The following is a 19992-nucleotide window of genomic DNA, read 5'->3' on the forward strand; positions in this document are numbered from 1 at the left end:
GATTACGGAGTACTCCGGAAAGTAAGACGCGCCCAAAGCTCGTGCACTGTGTCAATAGAGTTGCAGTAGAAACATTGATTCACACACACACACACACCTCCTTCCCCCCGCACCTACGATTAACACGGTTGGCTATATACGGCGTCGAATGAAGAAATTCAACATACGTACGTGCCTACCTGAGCATAAGACGCACCTCCACATTTTGCTATCGCAGTTCCTCTTCCCTGCCGAAATTTGTACATTTGCATCTTACGGGCAAACCAAGGAATGTTTTCCAAAATCTCGTAAAACTATTCCCGGCTCCAAAAAAAAAAAGGAACTCAGATAAAGTTGAGAGCTTGCAAACATCCCCGTTGGATCGGCGTGATGGCGAGACCGTGTTTTTTCTCTCTCTCTCTCACTCTAAATAGTTGTTTTTTGTAGCCGCTGGCTCAAACGGCTGTAGACGGCTGCGTCACTCTCGCGAGAGAGATCGAGAAACAAAACGCACAACTACTCGGGTTGTTTTGCTTTTTTGTTGTCATTTTGTTGTCGTCTTCCAAACGTCGCTGCTTCATTCCCAATCGCGCTACCGGCGGGCCACGCTTCGTTAACAATCTCCGAGCTCGGCCAGAGGCAGCCGCATCACCGCCTGTTCGAGAAACGGTCAGTTGAAGCAGATACCACCGAACTGCTTCTGAGATCCATAACCCCACTCTCCCTTCCCCCAATCCATCACGTTACCCACAAACGCCTCCCTCCCCCGAGCGCTCTCCTCCCCACGCAGCCATGAATCGCGCTGCGTGTCAGCCCGTTTCGTCTCGCTGCTTTAGGCTTCTAACGAATTAATGGAGACTAAGCGGGAACAATGTCTTCGTCCTGTATCTGTCTCTCCACTTTAGTAGCGGTCATGGGGGGGGGGGGGGGGTCGTAGTGGGGAGCGGTGGCGCAGTGGGTGAGCGCACTGCGCTACAACAAAAACAATCGATCACCCGATTTCAATTATCGCTCACTGCCAACATTCGTGGCGATAATTTTAATCCGTCCTGAGCCTCCCCTTCCTCGATTCATCCTCAAATGAGTACCTGGTGCGGTGTGTCAACGTCGCCACTGGGGAGACAAAGACGGCCCGGCGTGGTGCTGGCCACACACCCCCCTCGTGTGCCGTGCCGACCTTTATAGTTGCTGCTAGCTAACAGCACTTGCCCCAACAGTCTGTTAAAGGCTGTACGGGGGATCTTTGTCTTTGGGGTGGTGGTGGTGGGGAGGGGAGAAAAAGGTGGTAGAGGCGGGGGGGGGGTTGGGTGGGTGGGTGTGCACGTGACGTCACGGTGTTGGGGGGGGGTGGAGGTTTCTTATCCAAGCCACTCTCGCGTTCCACTCTCATCCCGGGCGCGCGCTGTTGGTGCGCGTGCGTGCGCGTGTGTGTGTGGGTGTGCGCGCGCGCGGGGCTCCACGTGACACCTTCTCCCGCGATTGAAATCGGCGTGGGAAAAGTTTTATTGTCGAACAGATAAGAAGTTCACCATCGTCGTCACCGTCATCGTCTACGACAGCCTCGTCGATAGCATCTACACCAGCATCATCTTCTCTCGGAACATCTACAAATAATAACATCGACATCATCTGCAGAATCATCATCATCATCATCCACATCGCCTCTAGCGACATCTGCATCGTCTGCACAAACGAACATCCTCATCTTCATCCATATGCATATCGAGCGTATTAAGAATGCCATATACTTCAGTAGCAACATCAACATCATCTGCACTTAATCGCATCGACATATCAATCGCAACGTCTACATCATCTACGTAATCTGTAAATTCCATCGACATCATCGACAGAAAACATTGACACAGTCTACGTCGTCTCCATTGAACCAGTAGCCACATCATCTACAAACATAATCGATGCGACACAGAACATCTGCAAGGCCATATACATAAACGTCATCTGCATACCACCAACATCACCATCTCCAACATCTGTAACAACATCATTTCCGATTAATGTTGAGAACATTAGATTCAAAGGCCATCTGCAACACCATCGTCATCATCGTCGACATCATCTACAACATCGTCTCCGGCAACATCTACAACCTCGACATCTACAGCAGCAGCATCTACATCAACGTCTGCAGCATCTAGATCAGCGACAACAGCAACACCATCGCCATCAATATCATCAGCAGCAACGATGGAACATTCAATATGAAGTCCATAGACACACTGTCAGCACATATATATTGTGCTGCGGTCGTGTGTGTGTCTGGACAAGTTTGACTGTTGTCAAATGACAAGATGATTTGTCATCACGATCGACTTCCCGGGATATAATTGATTACATCCACTCCGGATCGCCAGGAGATCTTCCTCGAGCCGACCGCCAGCGAGAGAGAGAGAGAGAGAAGCAACGATTGCCATGGTGGTGATCTTACACGCGTTGTTATCCTGCCGAGAACGACGGTGATGGTGATGATGATCAAGAAGATGATGGGAGTGATGGTTGTGGTGGTGCCGAAAACGTCGGAGGTGATGATGGCGATGCCGTAGATCCAGAAGACAGCGTGGACGATCACCTCCAGAGTTGTCTACCCTCAATCCTTCTAGTCATCCATCCGTCTATCCATGAGTTAATTCACCCAATAACTTCCTGCACCTGTCAATTCTGCTCGATCGTGTGTTCGCCCATCCTTCAAGCTAGCCACCCATCGACCTATTGACGCGTCCGTATAGTCGTCATCTATTTATCTAGTCACCCAATCGTCTATGCGTCCACCTATTCACCCGACCAACGGCTCAAAAATCAGCGTATATTGACACACCCATAGATTCACTCACCCATCCATCTATTCATTCGATAAGCACAGCGTCGATTCAACTCTTCACCCATCGAACTATTCGTTGCTCTATTCAGCCGCCAGTATTTTCCTGGACACACTCGCGTGTCCACCCCATCCGTTAGGTCGCCTATATCCACCACCGTCACTACATCTATCCACCACTCATCAATTCGTCTCCGAAAAAAACTCAACCCCGCTCGTTCGCCCATCCGATCACCAACTTTGCGCATCAACTCATTCAATCGCCTATCCATCCGTCCATCCATTCGCCTACCTATTCGTTCACCTCACACCCACACCTCCTCCTCCTCTTTCCACTCTCATCGGTAGCAGGATAGCAGAGTCATAGCTCGGCTCGTAGCCCGCCGGCCCGCCCGCGATGTCTTCTCTGGGCGCGCTGTGTCTCCTCTGTGGCGCGTTGTGGTCCTCGGCTGGCCTCGCGTCGGCCAAGGGCACGTTCCAGCCCCTGGGATACAACCTCTACTCGTGGGGCTCCGGGCCCTCGCACCCTCCCGGAGTTGGATTCCGACCCCACAACAAACACAAGTAAATTAGTTTTGTTGTTGTTGTTGTTGTTGTTTTCTTTGCACGCTCGTATAGCCTCAACGAGATTGTTGGGGCGAGTGCTGTTCAGCGAGTGAGCAGCCTACGAAGGCTGACACGGCACGCTAAGGGTGGGTGGGGGTGGCAGGCACCACGCCCGGCCGCCTTTGTCTCCCTAGTGGCGATGTTTACACACCGTGCCAGGTGTTCATGTTGAGGCTGAGTCGACCTTAGGCGGAGGCCCAGGACCGGTTCAGATAATCGTCACTGGTGTTGGCCGTGAGCGGGAATCGAACTCGGGTTGTCGGGTTCGTAGCGCTAACCGCTACGCCAGCGCTCCCCAAGCTCGTGCAGTCACACACTGCAGTGAGATGGGGGGGAGCTAATATCAGACTCGGATGTAATCTTATTCTTAGGTTTTTTCGGTAAAGTCATGTAGGTAAAAAATTCAAATAAAAATAAATAAAAGTAAAATAAAAATAAAATAAAAATCACGACGTTTCGGAGGCAACACAAGCTTCCGTCTTCAGGTGGAACCGTGACGCATCCGTCACGGTTCCACCTGAAGACGTCACGGTTCCACCTGAAGACGGAACCTTGTGTTGCCTCCGAAACGTCGTGATTTTAATTTTATTTTTTATTTTACTTTTATTAATTTTAATTTTTTACCTACGTGACTTTACCGAAAAAACCTAAGAATATGAATCCTTGCAGTCACGAAAGCTTCAAATCTAGAGTGCGATGTAATCTCTTCCACGGTTACGACAACGTGAATGATCTCGGGCCAACAATCTGTGTCGTAAGACCCAGGCCCTCCGCCACCCGACGAGGTCGCCGCACATTGGCGGAGGGAGCTCTTACGGCGCACATTTGGGCAGCTCGTGACGCTCGCCTGACTCACGGAGAGCGATTTCAAATCGTGAACACTGCCCGCGATAAAATAATAAAATAAAAAAACAAAGGTGTTATAAACCAGATATCCGCCCGTTTGGCTCAGCGGCGAAGCAAGAGGCTCGCAATCGTAGAAGGGTCGCGAGTTCACATCCTGCCTGGGGTGCTTTCACTCAGCCCATCGTCTCTTCGGAGTTGATTAAATCGGTAGCACTTTGTGGGGGAGTCAACAACGGTGGTTGTCCTATGGATAGACCCGCCCCCTCGCCACGGGAACGTGGAATTTCCACCAAGGGCTCGGGGCTGCCAACGGTAACTTGAACTCCCTCGGCAATTCTCATTTGAGCAGGAGATCACTTTGGAGTGTGCGGTGCTGTGCGGTTGCGTTGTGGTTACCGAACTGAGCAGTTCAATTCCCGGCCAGGGCTAACATCAAGTGGTGATTAATCTGAACAAGCCATGGGCCTCCCTTAGGTCGACTCAGCCTTAAGTTCGTACTCGGCGCGGAATATCAGTACTTGGGACAACGTGTGCGTTGTGCAGTATTGTATAAACGGTACGTATTCATAATTGATTCATGAGTTATAGGCCACATAATGATCTGGTTAAAGATGTGCCTCCACCACCCTACGGAGCCACAGGTGGACAGACACAGGTGAAAGTCACCATTGGTTCAACACAGATAAACGAGTTGTATTATCAGTGTGCACGTGTGTGTCTTAGGGTGGGGAGACAAAGGCGGCCGGGCCACCCACTCCCTCTGCTGGCCTTTACGGGTTATAATAGGTGTTAACAGCCAGCAACCACGCCGAGCCGCCTTTGTCTCCCTAGTGGCGATGTGTTAACACAGAACCAGGGGCGCATTTGAGGCTGAGTCGACCTAGGGGATGCCCGGGAACGGTGCAGACAATCGTCACCGATGTTGGTGGCAGTGAGCGGGAATCGAATGTTGGTGGCAGTGAGCGGGAATCGAACTCACACACAGAGAAAGATCTCCCCTATAGCCTTAACAGACTGTTGGGGCAAGTGCTGTTAGCGAGTAGCACCTATGAAGGCCGGCACGGCACACGAGGGGGTGGGTGGCCAACACCGCGCCCGGCCGCCTTTGTCTCCCCAGTGGCAATGTATTTCTTTTTTACACACAGCACCAGGTACTCAATTGAGGCTGAGTCGACCTAGCGGAGGCCCAGGACCGGTTCAGATAATCGTCACACAGACACACGCTGATACACACACACACACGGACACACACTAACGTACACACACACGCAACACGCGAGCACGTGTTGGAGTTGAGTGAAGGCGGAGGAGGCGCGTCCAGGGATGATGAGGAGGAGGAGGAGATGAAGAGGCCGTGTCCGCACGGACCCGTGGAAACTGCGATCCCGGGCTGACCCATGTGTAGCTCCCCCCTCTTCATTAACGTCTCTCGCGGCGTAACCACTACCACATGTGCCCGCTCCTCTGTGTGTGTGTGCCTGCGTGGGGAGCGGTGGCGCAGCGGTTAGCGCCCTGCGCTGCGCTACGAACCCCGGCGATCCGGGTCCGTATCGCGCTCGCAGCCAACATCAGTGACCATTATCGAAACCGGTCCTGATACTCCCCTAGGTCGACTTAGCCTCAAATGAGTACCTGATGCGGTGGGCAAATATCGCCACTGGGGAGACAAAGGCGGCCGGGCGTGGTGCTGGCCACCCACCCCGTCGCGTGCCGTGCCGGCCTTCATAGGTGTGCGTTAACAGCACTTGCCCCAACAGTCTGTAATGCCTATACGGGGGATCTTTGTCTTTGTGTAAGAGGGTATAAGTTTGAACTGGCTTGGGTGCTCCATCATTGATCCTGACGGGCCATGACCTCCGCCAAATCCCCCTCCTTCCTCTCCCTCCCTCTCCTCCTCCACCACTCCCCCAGACGTAATCACCAATCAGGCAGTCAGTCTGAGGTTACGCAGCCACGCATTCTAGGTCGCACACACACACACGCATTGCTGCATGCTTACCTGTACACTAAACGCGGGTCCTTTTTATTATTATTTTATTACACGCTTTTATTTAACTCACTCTGTCTGTTGACGTATCCACAAAAATCGTGTAACTCAATTTTTACCCACTTCCCAATGTGCTATCGACTGCAAACTTGGTATACTTATGTCATACTGATGACGAGACTATATTCCAGCATAAGAAATCAAAAACACATATTTTTAAACATTCTTTTACACGCTTTTGATAAAGCTCACTTTGTCTGTTGTCGTATCCTCAAATCTTGGGAGTCAATTTTAACCCACTTCCCAATGTCGTATCGACTGAAAACTTGGTATACTTATGTCATACTGATGACAAGACTATATTATATCATAAAAAATGAAACATATATTTTAATCAATCTTTTGCATAACTTATGTTTCGGCTTGGGACTAATTGTCCACACTCAACTGAAGATGAGTGTAAATCACCACGGCCCCTGACGTTAGGTCAAGCCTCGGGGCCACTTTCTGGAGTCGTGGAGTTCTGCCATTACTCGTACGGTACATTTAATTAAATCGTGTTTTTAAAAAAAGTATTTTTTTTATATTACTTATTTTTTTGTTGCTGTCAATCCACCGCTGGATGATGGCCCTGTACCACACACCGTTCCTGGTCGTGTTGGGGAGTTATTGTGACCATACTTCACCACGCTGGTCGGTGCGGGTGTGCCCGATGGCACAGCTGTGCACCTCGTTGTGTACAGAGCGTGCCAGCAATGTCGTGAACACGTGGACGGTGGGAAAGCGAGCGGAACAAAAGTTTGCGCAGGGCAGCCGCGTGTGGGGTGGGAAGGGGGATCAGGAGCACGATAATAACCCGAGGCGGGGGAGAGAGCTACGCGTGGGGATTTATAATAATCACTCACATTTGTAAAGTGGCGCATTTCATCCGCCGTCTATTGGAAGCCAGAAAATAAACAGAAGCCTGCGGGGTGCCCGACCAGAGCGAGACGGGCGGTGAAGGCCAGGACCCCCCCCCTCACCCCCCCACCCCTCACCCCCTGCCCCTCATCCCCCGCCACCTCACCCCCACCCGTCACCCCCCACCACGTCACCCCCACCCCCTCCACCCCCACAGCCTCACACCCTCACCCCCTGCCCCTCATCCACTCCCCCACACCCCCTCAACCCCACCCGTCACCCCACACCACCTCACCCCACCCCTCATCCCCCAGGACCCCCTCGTCGTGGGCAGGCCCTCATCCAGCAGCGGATGAGCAGAGGGCACGTGGCAAGCGCCATCTCTGTGTGATGGTGACGCGTTGGTGTGATGTCATGTTTTCGTATGATGATTGAATTACGCCTTCTATAGGAACGACGCTGTGATGGTGAAGTGGCGATGGGTGTTTGTATGGAGGCATGTGATGCTGTGGGCGGTGTGATGCCGTGGTAGCGTAATGATAGCGCAATGATGCAACGGTGTTATGGTGTGGTGTGATGCTATTATTAGTACATGACGACATGACGCTGTGATATTACTGTGTGATTATGTGATGATGTAATGCTCCGTTGGTATGATGCCGTGACGGTCTAACACTGTGGTGGTGCGACTACGATTAGCTTCCCGGCACCTCCGATTAGCGCGGCTGGCTACGTACGGTGCGAAAGAAGTTCAAAACACGCGATGTGATGCTAGGATGGTGTGACGCTGCGGCGTTGTGAGTATAGGAATTGGTGCGAGCGTGCAATGAAGACGTGATGGTACGAAGCCGTGAGGCTGTGACGCTGCGGCGGTGGTGATGGTGTGACTCCAGGAACTGGTGCGCCTTCGTGGTGACCAAGAGCGTCACGTGCGTCATACAAAACGGCAGCGATGCCCACGTGAAGGCCGAGTACCAGCCCTGCACGTGGGGACTCTCCAAGTGCTCGCGAACTCTCACGTGGGTCAACGACGACGACGACGATGATGACGATGATAATGACGACGACGACGTCGATGATGACGACGACGACGACGATGATGACGTCGACGATGATGACGACGACGACGATGACGACGATGATGACGACGACGCTTCTCCACACCGTCCCGTGCAGCACGTTATGTCTGCAACGCCGTTCCCTTAGGAGCGGTGGCGCAGCGATTAGCGCAGCGCGGCACCGCACTACGAACCCGGCGACCCGAGTTCGATTAACGCTCACGGGTCGACGTCAAGCGGCGATTATCTGAACCAGTCCTGAGACTCTCTTAGGTCGACTCAGACTCAAATGAGTACCTGGTTTGTTGTGTAAACATCGCCACTGCGAAGACAAAGGCGGCCGGGCGTGGTGTTGGCCACCCACCCCTTCGTGTGCCGTGCCAGACCTCATAGGTGCTGCTTGCTCACAGCACTTGCCCCAACAATCTGTTACAGGCTATACGGGGCATATCTGTCTTTGTTTCGAAGGAAAGTACTGTGATCCCTCATTCCATTTGATGTCCTTCCCCCCCGCACCTCCGACTAGCACGATTGTCTACATACGGCGCGAACGAAGTTCAACATACATACGTACACACCTTGAACGCGGCAGTAGATGCGTTGTCCGGACAAGTGGCGCGTTTAGTGAAAACGCGTTCAGCGAGCAAAAGCTGAATACACATCACAGGGAATCGCGTTTGCGCTATAAGTCAGCCGGTAGTCATCCCGTGGCGAAACAAGGAACTGAGATGAGGGTACTGTATCATTACGCACGTGTACCCAGAATTTCCATTTCAGCTCAGCCGGGCAGCTCAAGGAAACAGTTCCTTCTCGACCATTTATAAGCCTCGTCATAACAGACACGTACTGCGTTATAACGGACGCGTACTGCGTTATAACGGACGCGTAACGCGTTATAACGGAGCGCTCTGCGTGATAACGGATGCGTACCGCGTTATAACGGGCGCGTTTCGCGAAAAGTTATTTCTAGCAGAGAAACCGTGTTATAGCGAAAATGCGCTATGTGAACACGCGTTAATCGAGGACTTGCCGTTTATAACAGGCGACGTTTCGGGCGATGAGCGGGAATCAAACTTGGGTCGGCAGGTTCACAGCACAGTGCGCCAACCCCTCTGCCACCGCTCCCAGCATGAACACACAAACACACCTGCCACGTGTGTCACTGAAAGAGGCCGCTCTTAGGGACAGAATTGACTGAGCACCTTAATGATTTGAGTATTAAAAACACGGCTGTTGTTTCCCGGTGGAATCTCCCTATCCCCTCCCCTGCCCCCTCCCACTCTAGTACCTGATTAGTGCAGCCGAGATGACGAACGTCGTAGCAATGTTGTTTTTTAAACAAATCGCGCGCTCTGCTCACGTGATCCGGCAGGTACCGCGTGTACCAGCGGCCCGCGTACCGCGTGGGCTACAAGTCGGTGACCGAACTCGAGTGGCGCTGCTGCCCTGGCTACCACGGGGTCAACTGCCAGGACGAGACGGGCGGCCCCGGGGTGGGCACCGGTGGGGTTCCCAGCGGGGTGCCCGGTGGGGGTACTGGAGGTGGGCCCGGTGGGTACACCGATGAGGTCCCGGGGGGCTCCGTGGACGGAGTGCCCGGAAGGCCGCACGCAGGCGATGGAGGAGGTCGCCAAGTTCCCAGCCAGAAGATCGACGGACCTGGTGAGACGAGGGCGGAGGTGGCGCTGTCCTCGTCTTCTGCCGTGTGGCAGGAGGGAGAGGCGACGGTCATCAGCAGTTTGTTCGGCCCAATCCTTCGGGGGTCGGAAACCTTTGGCTCCTGAGCCGAATGCGGCTCTTTGCCTGCTGTGATGTTCGTATGCACGTGGCTCTGCGTGTTTAGCGGCTCTGGGAATATTTTGGGTAAGGGCAGAACAACGAAACAATGGCTCTGCTTCCTCTTCTTCTTTGAAAGGTTGTCCACCTCAGCACCAACCCACCTAGAGGCTGTTATTATATATTATTACAAAAGTTGTTGTTCTGTTACACTGTTGTTGTTGTTGTTGAAATCACATCTCATGGTGGTCGTCAAGGGGGCCCCAACTCGTAGCTCTTGCCACCAGAGGTGCCCCCACACTCGTTACGCGACCGCCACACCAACCACCATCACCACCATCACCACCACCATCATCGCCACCACCACCACCATCACCACCACCATCATCGTCGCCGCCGTTTATCTCCACCCAGGCGGCAGGGCCCCCTCCGACCTGCTGGGCGAGCGCGTGTCCCGGCTGGAGGAGGACAACCGGCGCCTCGCCTCGTCGCTCGAGACGCTGCGGGTCTCCCTGGCCGGCATGGCCGATCGCCTCCGTGCGGCCGCACAGGAGGACGCGAGCCGCCTGCTACTGGGCCTGCTGGAGAGCGGCGCCAACACGCGCCTGCCCGAAGGCACGGCGATCCGGGACCCCGAAGGCCTCCTGCCCGACCTGCGCGCCGCCGGCCTTCGGCTGGGGCCCAACGGGCAGCTGGTGGCGCCGGGCCTCCAGGAGGTGGCCTCCAAGGTCACGCACGTGACCGACGTGCTCAAGGTGGGTTGGACGCGGGTGGCCGGGTGCCGGTTAAAAACAAAAAAAACTACGGGAAAAAACTAAAACAATGTTTTTCTTCTTCTTGGTTCTTTCGGTAAAGTTGTGGCCAAAACGTCGTGAGAATTATTTTATTATGTTTTATTTTTATCATTTTATTATTTCCATTCTACGTGACTTTACCGAAAGAACCAAGAAGATAAATCCCTGCAATAAAGGTTTTTGGGTTAGCTATGCATGTGTTGTAACTCTCCACCACCCGACGCAGCCAATCGCCCGATGATGATGCATGTAATTACCAGCGAAACGTCGAGATACTCAAATTGTAAATGTTGTGGATTTACTCTCCAACGCACCGGTTCGGCTGAAGTAGTAAACTAGTTGCGTTTTTTTTACGTGACAAACCCCTTACTAATTGGTTGTGTCGGGTAGTGGAGGGTTACGACACATTTATACTTACGCGATCTAACCCAAAAACGTTAATGATGAATAATATTGAACACGAAAGCCAAAGTGTAAAATAAGGCCCCACTCAGCTTTATAGCTTTTTTTCAGAAGCGACCCGAAAAATCACAAATGACAGCTCAACGAAGTGGGCTTATCATCAAGTGGAAATTCATAGCAGCCAAATATTCTAAATGCGTGATATTGATTCTAAATGTGGAGGGAAAACCGGTGGACCCGGAGAAAAAACCACGCCACCACGGGGAGCGAGAGACACGAAAACTCCAAATATACAGCAGGCGTCAAGGTCGGGATCGAACCCACAACCTCCTGCATACCAGGCGAGGTAGTTAACATCTCGCCACCGTGGCGAGATGTTAACGATTGTAGTAACTGAATACCGATTCGAGTTTTTTTTTGTCGGGGCGTCTTAGAGCTCTGTACACGCACACGTGCCCCCCCCCCCCCCCGTGGATTGTTATCCCCTCCCCTCCCCTCGCCTCTCCTTCCCGTGTCTCCCCTCCCCCTCTCGTGATCCCCAAGTGCCCCTCTATCGTTGCTGTCACTCATTCCTCAATATCTCGCACGCCCCTCGGCGTCTAAACCGTCTCGTTGTGGATCACCGTTTTCTACACATTGGCAAGCGCTTTGGGCGAAGGCGCTCTGTAAATATAAAATTAGGTTAGATCATTCTGACTTCCTCGATTTTTTCTTGACAATGCTTGGCACGGTTCCAAACCCATCGGCGCGTGTGTAATTGGCGTGTGTGTAACCGGCGTGTGTGTAATCGGGGTGTATATAATCGCGGCTAAACTTAACTGTGAGAATGATTCCGTCAACTCAGCGGTGAGTGAGCTGGATGAACGATAATGATCGGTGCGTTCAAAACGCTCGTCCGTGTGACGATTTAATTCGTTCGTGTTGTGTTGGGTGGTGCGGGGGGGGTACCTTGACACAAATGTGGTCAGATTCATGACGTGGCCTCACGTAAAAAATAAAATGTAGCTGCGAATCACCATCACGACCTATCGCCATCATCGTCACCATCGTCATCGTCGTCGTGACGAATCGTTCCCCTTCTCTCCTCTCGTCCCAAAACAATGCAGACGAAGAGCGAGGCTCTGGACGAGCTGCAGGGCCTGGTGCTCGACCACACGCACAAGATCCAGCAGCTCATGGACATCAGCAGGAACGGCGCCGACTCGGCGGCGGGCCACGACCTCTCGTCCATCGACGCGCACCTCCAGAAACGCATCGACGACGCCAGGGCGCAGATCCTGTCTGGCGTCGAGCAGAAGACGTCGGCGCTCAAGTGCAGCTGCGACACGCAGCTGGTGGTGCTGCAGCAGCAGGAGCATCGCGACCAGCGCGTGCAGGACGCCCTCGACGGATTCTCGGGCCAGCTGGACACCCTCCGAGCGCGCCTCGACGCGCCAACGGGGTCGGTCGGCGGCCCCGCGGCCGGTGCCGCCGGCGGCTCGGACGTCGGCGGCGACTGCTGCCGGGACCTCGCGTCTCGCCTCGGCGAGCTCGAGTCGCGAGTGTCGCGAGTGGGCGACGCTCACGAGACGCTGAACGCTCGCCTCGACAGCGAGGTGGAGCGACTGGGCGGCGTGGCGGGCGGCGCGCTGCCCGAGGACGTGGACGCTCTGCTCCGGGAGCGCTTCGACGACCTGGAGGCGCGCATCAACGCGAGCGAGAAGAACGCCGAGGTGCACTGCCAGTACGTGCAGGATGTGCTGCGGGGCCAGTTCGCGGCCGACATCGACGGCATCCAGACGGGCCTCGACAGCAAGCTGCAGGGCTTCGAGGACAAGTTCGTGAACATCATCACGGAGATCGGCGGCCAGGGAGGAGGAGGAGCGGGAGGCGACGGGGCTGACGGCGCGGGCCTCCTGGGCGCCGAGCTGGGCGACCTGCGGGCCCTTCTCGCCGGCTTCGCGGCGAACTCGTCGGGCGCGGCCGCGCACCTCGACGGCATCGAGGGTCGCCTGCGGGACTTGGAGGAGGTGTGCAGCAGCAAGTGCGTGGTGAGCGAGCCCGAGCTGGAGGGCATCAGGGCGGGCATCGCCGACTGCGGCGCCAAGCACGAGCTGACGCTGCTGCGCCTGGAGCGGCAGAGCCACGCGCTGCGCATCGTCAACCGCAGCGTCCACGAGTTGCAGGCCCGGCGGCCCGACGGGGGAGGAGGAGGAGGGGGAGAAGGAGGAGGTGACGGGGACGTGGGCTCCCTGCAGGGCGAGCTCACCATCCTCAAGGTGAACTTCAACGCCTTCAACCGCACGCTCAAGGGGCTGCGCGACGCGGCCGCGCGGCGCGAACACGACGAGCGGCCGTCCGAGACGTCGTCATCGTCGTCATCGATGACGACGACGGTGCTGGAGGAGAGCGAGCGGCAGCTCGTGCACGAGGTGGCGCAGATGCAGCGGCTGCTCAGCGACCACGGCTCGCGCATCTCGCTCGGGGACCGGCGCGCCCGGGGGCTCCGCGCCGAGCTGGGGAAGCTCGCGGGGCAGATCGTGGCGGAGGTCGGGCGGTGCAAGCTGTCGGCCAAGGCCGCGCACGAGGAGGTGGGGGCTCGCGCTCGCCGCTATCGGGGTGGCGGCGGTGGTGGTGGTGGTGCTGTTGAGAGCGGTGGTGTTGATGGCGGTGTTGATGATGGTGGTGTTGATGGCGGTGGTGGTGGTGTTGATGGCGGTGGTGTTGATGGCGGTGTTGATGATGGTGGTGTTGATGATGGTGGTGGTGTTGATGATGATGGTGGCGTAGTGGTGTTGATTGTGGTGTTGATGACGGTGTTGGCGGCGGTGGTGTTGATGATGACGGTGGTGTTGATGATGATGGTGGTGGTAGTGGTGTTGATGATGATGATGGTGGTGTTGGTGGTGGCGGCGATGCTTTTGACGACGATAACGACGGCGCCGGCCGGCGGTAGCTCCTCGCGACGACGCGACAGGTGACGACGCGACACGTGACCACGTGCTGCCACGTGCTCCCACCGCGCCGGTCACCGACCGTGACGAGTCTCCCGCAGGTGCACGGCTTCGACGGCCGCGTGGCGCACGTGGAGGACGCCTGCCACAAGCTGCACGCCTTCTCGCAGAGCCTGGACCGCGTGCGCGACGCCACGGAACGCGCCGCGCACGACGCCCGCTCCGACATCGCCCGCCTCGAGCGCGCCGCCGTCTCGCAGCAGCGCGACGTGGCCGAGCTCAAGGGGGCCATCGACGGCGTGGAGGGCCGCCTCCGCGAGGTGGCGGCCGCGGCGAAGTCGTCGTCGCTTGCGCCCGGGGCCACGTCCGGTGAGGGGCGCGGCGCGATCCGTCGGTCTCAGATCATTCGCGTGTGTGCGTGGATCTCTGTGTGAGACTCTGCGTGGATTTCTGTGTGAGACTCTGGGTCTTCGTGTGTGTGTGTGCGTGGATCTCTGTGTGAGACTCTGGGTCTCCGTGTGTGTGGATCTCTGTGTGAGACTCTGGGTCTCTGTGTGTGTGGATCTCTGTGTGAGACTCTGGGTGTCTGCGTGTGCGTGGATCTCTGTGTGAGACTCTGGGTCTCCGTGTGTGTGGATCTCTGTGTGAGACTCTGGGTCTCCGTGTGTGTGGATCTCTGTGTGAGACTCTGGGTCTCCGTGTGTGTGGATCTCTGTGTGAGACTCTGGGTGTCTGCGTGTGCGTGGATCTCTGTGTGAGACTCTGGGTGTCTGCGTGTGTGTGTGGATCTCTGTGTGAGACTCTGGGTCTCCGTGTGTGTGGATCTCCGTGTGAGACTCTGGGTGTCTGCGTGTGTACGTGGATCTCTGTTTTAGTTTGTTGTGGTGGTGGCACACTGCGCCTAGAACCCGGCGACCAGAGTTCGATTCCCGCTCGCGGTGCGTGACGGTGCGTGAAAGTGCGTGACTGTGCGTGACGGTCCGTGATGATGCATGACTGTGTGTGACTGTGTGTGTGACTGTGTGTGACTGTGTGGCTGTGTGTGTGACTGTGTGTGTGACTGTGCGTGTGCACAGGGGCGCTTGCTCCCCACTCCCCCAAGGCGGCGGCGTTCTCCGTGTCTTTGTCTTCGCGCTCCGCGGGAGACGTCGTGAGGTTCGACCGCCTCCTCCTCAACGACGGAGACAACTACGAGCCCACGACAGGTGCAGGTCCACCACGCTGCGTCCACCCCGCCGCGTCCACCCCGCTGCGTCCACCCCACGGTGTCCACCCCTCTGTGTCAACCCCGCCGTGTCCACTCACCCGCTCACTGTGGTTTGGAGCTCGTAGCCGCAGTCGCACACGGGAGAGACTCCCCGATTCTCCATTTGTGGTCATGACGATCGTGGTGACGATGATAGTGATGACGATGATAGTGATGACGATGGTGATGATGGTGAGCATGGCGATGAGTGTGATGTTGGTGATGATGGTGATGTTGGTGACGATGGTGAGGATGGTGACGATTGTGATGATAGTGGTGACGGTGATGTTGGTGATGATGGTGACGATTGTGATGATTGTGATGATGGTGATGTTGGTGATGATGGTGAGGATGGTGATGATTGTGATGATAGTGATGACGGTGATGTTGGTGATGATGATGGTGACGATGGTGATGATGGTGACGATGGTGACGATTGTGATGATTGTGATGACGGTGAAGTTGGTGATGATGGCGATGATCGTGGTGACGGTGACGTTGGTGATGATGGCGACGATGGCGATGAGTGTGATCCGCAAGGTGCACGCTCGTAACAGCAGTGGCATTGGCGGTGCTGATAACGACAACAACAACAACAAAAATCGCAACGATGACCGCCGTCTCGACCCGGCGTTCCCCTTCTCTCCCCAGGCATCTTCCGCGTGCCCTTCACGGGCCGCTACCTCGTGAGCGTCGCCCTCCCGGCTCGCACCGGACCCTCGGCGTCGCGCGCGACCCTCGTGGTGTCCGGCGAACCCGTGGGGCGGATCTCAACGGCGGGGGAAGGAGGAGGAGGAGGGCCGTGGCTCAACCTCGGCGGAGAGCAGAAGGAGGTTGAGGAGGAGGAGGGGGAGGAGGGGGAGGCAGCCGCGTCCTCCTCCTCTTTCCTGGCGGTGCTGGGTCTCCACGCGGGCGACACCCTCTACGTGGCCAACTCGCTCGGGCACGTGGGGCCCGGCGCGACGTTCAGCGCCGCGATGCTCTACGAGACGCAGGAGGGGGTGCTGTGAGCGCGCGCGGTGTGACCGCGTGCGTGCGCGTGTGTGTGTGGATGTGCGTGTATGTGCGTGTGTGTGGACGTGTGTGTGTGCGTGCGCGTGTGTGTGGATGTGCGTGCGTGTGTGCGTGTGTGGATGTGCGTGCGTGTGTGCGTGTGTGGATGTGAGTGTGTGTGTGGATGTGCGTGCGTGTGTGGATGTGCGTGCGTGTGTGTGTGTGGATGTGCGTGTATGTGTGGACGTGTGTGTACGTGTGGATGTGCGTGCGTGTGTGGATGTGTGGATGTGCGTGTGTGGATGTGTGGATGTGCGTGTGTGCGCGTGTGTGTGCGTGCGAGTGCGTGTGTGTGGATGTGCGTGTGTGTGGATGTGCGTGCGTGCGTGTGTGTGGATGTGAGTGTGTGTGCGTGTGGATGTGCGTGTGTGTGTGGATGTGAGTGTGTGTGCGTGTGGATGTGCGTGTGTGTGTGGATGTGCGTTTGTCTTTGCGGGGGGGGGGGGGGGTTAGCGCGCTGCGCTGCGAAGCCAGCGACCCGAGTTCGATTCCCGTTCATGGCCAACATCCGTGACGGTTATCTGAACCGGTCCTGGGCTTCCCCTAGGTCGACTCAGCCTCAAATGAGTACCTTGTGCAGTGCGTAAAAACATCGCCACTGGGTAGACAAAGGTGGCCGGGCGTGGTGCTGGCCACCCACCTTCTTGTGTGCCGTTCTGGCCTTTATAGGTGCTCGCTAACAGCACTTGTCCCAACAGTCTGTTGAGGCTATGGGAGGTGCAGGGCTCTTTTGTCGTTGTTGTATCTGTGTGTCTGAGTGCCGTGACGGCCTTCATAGGTGCTGCTCGCTCACAGCACTTGCCCCACAGGTCTGTTAAGGCTATACGGGGGATGTTTGTCTTTGTCGTTGCGTTAGTGTGTCTCTGTGTGTGTATGTCAGCGTGTGTCTGTGTGACGATTATCTGAACCGGTCCTGCACTCACCGGCCCCCATTAACATACACTGACTTGTATAAGTGTCAGTGTATGTTAATGCACGCGCGTGTGTGTGTGTGTGCATCTGTATATATGTCGTGCGTAAGCGTGCGTACGGGGAGCGGCAGTGCGCCACGAACCCGGCGTGCCGAGCTCGATTTGCCACTCGTTAGAACCGGTGCTGGGTCTCCCCTAGGTCGACTCAGCCTTAAAAAAATGAGTGCTGCGGTGCGTAAACGCCGGAAACGGGGCGTGGGGGGGGGGGGGAAGCCAGCCGGCCGGGTATGGTGACGGCCACACCACCCCCTCGTGCGCCGTACCGGCCTTAATAGGTGCTCGCTAACAGCACTTGCCCCAACAGCCTGTTAAAGGCGATACGGGGGGTGGGTGAGGGGGGGTTGTCTTTGTGTAAGGGCTGTAAATGTGTGCGTGTGTGTAGTGTAGCAGTTAGCGCGCTGCGCTACGAACCTGGCGACCCGAGTTCGATTCCCGCTGACGGCCAACGCCGGTGACGATTATCTGAACCGGTCCCGGGCCTCCCCTAGGTCGACTCAGCCTCAAATGAGTACCTGGTGCGGTGTGTAAACATCGCCACTGGGGAGACAAAGGTGGCCGGGCGTGGTGTTGGCCACCCCACCCCCTCGTGTGCCGTGCCGGCCTTCATAGGTGCTCGCTAACAGCACTTGCCCCTACAGTCCTTTAAGGCTATACGGGAGATCTTTTTGTATCTATCTTATATGCCCGCTGTCGTGGTCTCCTGGTATTTGTATGACTTCGCCAAGCACGCGTCACCTGCACCACCCCGCGCGCGCCCCATCACCAAAAATCAATCCGGACTCCGCTGGGCCTCGGAGGCGTCGCTCGCGAACGGGCGCAAGAAGCTGCCCGGCCACGCGCACAGGGTTTAGGAGTCCAGCAAAGCCCAACGTCGGTGCGACGTTATCCCGACGTTGATGCAACGTCGGGCTAACGTTTCCACGCGTTGACGGAGCGTATGCACGTGTAGCACGCGCTGACCGAAGATGGGTGGAGGGCCCTTCTGTTTCCGCGTTTGTTCGTGGAGCGCTTGAATTGCGTTGGATTATAATTATTACCCAGGCAAGAGCCGCGTGCGTGGCTTAATGAGTCGTCCATTTAAGTAACAGCAACAACAGTAGTAATTTGACTTAAAAAGCGAGACTCTCAACACGAAACGTCGTCATCTTATGGTGCTATCACTCGCAACGTCGCGGTTCACCGGCGAGATGCTGTACAAAGTTGGGGGGGGGGGTGTGGATGGGAGGGGGGGTTCACCTATTTACCTATATCAGTAAGTCATCTATACGACGCAGATTTAAATTGTCTAACCCTAGCGCTGAGAGCGGTCGCCAAATATACGAGGATGGTGGTGGGAGAGTGGCCACGATGTCCACGCGACTGTTTTGCGTGGTTTTTTCTTTTTTACAAAGGGTTTGTTTTTCGTGGAGCTGAAATAATTGTTATATTTTAAACGCAATGGTTTATATATAGCATATTGTTATATATGCATCTTTGAAGCTGTATTTAAGAATAGACCAGATAACAAAAACAAATACTTCTTTTGTATCGCCGAACTTTTGTGTTTTTATACAACAAATAAACATCGATTACAACTTTGGAAGGTGGAGAATCGTCAATTTGTCAACTGGACCTCCCCCATCCGCACATCTCAACATCTTCCTGGCTCCATCATCTCCTGCCCAGCTTGAACTCATTTCTTCAGAACGGCTTTGTGTGTTGAGTGTTGGTACATTTGGGTGGGCAATTGTCCCGGTCACCCCTCCACCCGTATTGTGTCGCTCGGACGTCCACTTACAGGGCCCTCATGGACCAGTTCCTGTGGCATCCGCCGACACAAAGGGGATTGTGCGATGCCCTGCGAAACATCCGAATGAATTCTTCACTTCATGAACACAGCTCGCCGATAGCACAATCGCGATACAATTGTGGAAAAGGGGGACGATTGTAAATTTTTTTTAATTTAAATAGGCAAGAGCGGTAAGGGGACGTCCATAAATGACGTCACGCACCTGGGGGGTGGGGTCAGATATTTGTGACGGTGTGTGACGAGGGGGGGGTTCATAAATGTGACGTCACATCAAAATGCGCAACTTTAAATAAATATAGACAACACGTTCTACTTAATGAAATATAATTTTTAATAAATTTTTCTCCTCCAACATCAGAGTGCAGCGCCACATTAAATACGCACTACAATGACAATAGTTTAAAGCGATTTGAAGCACGTTTTATATTTTTTGGTGGGGGGGGGACAGAGCTTTGTGACGTCATATTTGAGGGGGGGGTCTGACGTTTTGTGACGAGGGGGGGGGTCAGAAATCGTCAAAAATTGCGTGACGTCATTTATGGACGGCCCCTAAACACAACTGGATCATAATTTCTTTAGAACGCTTTTTGTGTTGAGTTTGTCCTTCCGACCGCACCTCCGATAAGCACGGTTGGCTACGTACGGCGCGAAAGAAGTTCAACGTCGACACACAGCTACTGTGGGGGACAGGAGTGCCTTCATCAGCAACCACCGACTCGACAGCTGCCACTTTGCCCCACGAACTCCCCCCACTTCGCTCGCCTCCCAGCCGCAGGGGATCCGAAATGCCTCTGCCACACTTCTCACCCACACCAC

The 19992-nt window shown here is 55.3% G+C and overlaps 1 protein-coding gene across 1 annotated transcript; it reads left to right on the top strand.

Annotated features, from left to right (window-relative positions):
* Window positions 1-1384: 1384 nt before the first annotated feature.
* Window positions 1385-18966, top strand: EMILIN3 (elastin microfibril interfacer 3). Its single transcript, XM_078600654.1, has 8 exons — window positions 1385-3379; window positions 8048-8173; window positions 9585-9874; window positions 10403-10743; window positions 12291-13754; window positions 14219-14486; window positions 15194-15322; window positions 16015-18966. The coding sequence occupies exons 1-8, from the start codon at window positions 3213-3215 to the stop codon at window positions 16371-16373; spliced, it is 3144 nt and encodes a 1047-aa protein (XP_078456780.1). The 5' UTR covers window positions 1385-3212; the 3' UTR covers window positions 16374-18966.
* The last annotated feature ends 1026 nt before the right edge of the window (window positions 18967-19992 follow it).

Source organism: Lampetra planeri, chromosome 14 (genome assembly GCF_965212315.1).
Source record: "Lampetra planeri chromosome 14, kcLamPlan1.2.h2, whole genome shotgun sequence".
Taxonomy (NCBI): Eukaryota; Metazoa; Chordata; class Hyperoartia; order Petromyzontiformes; family Petromyzontidae; genus Lampetra; species Lampetra planeri.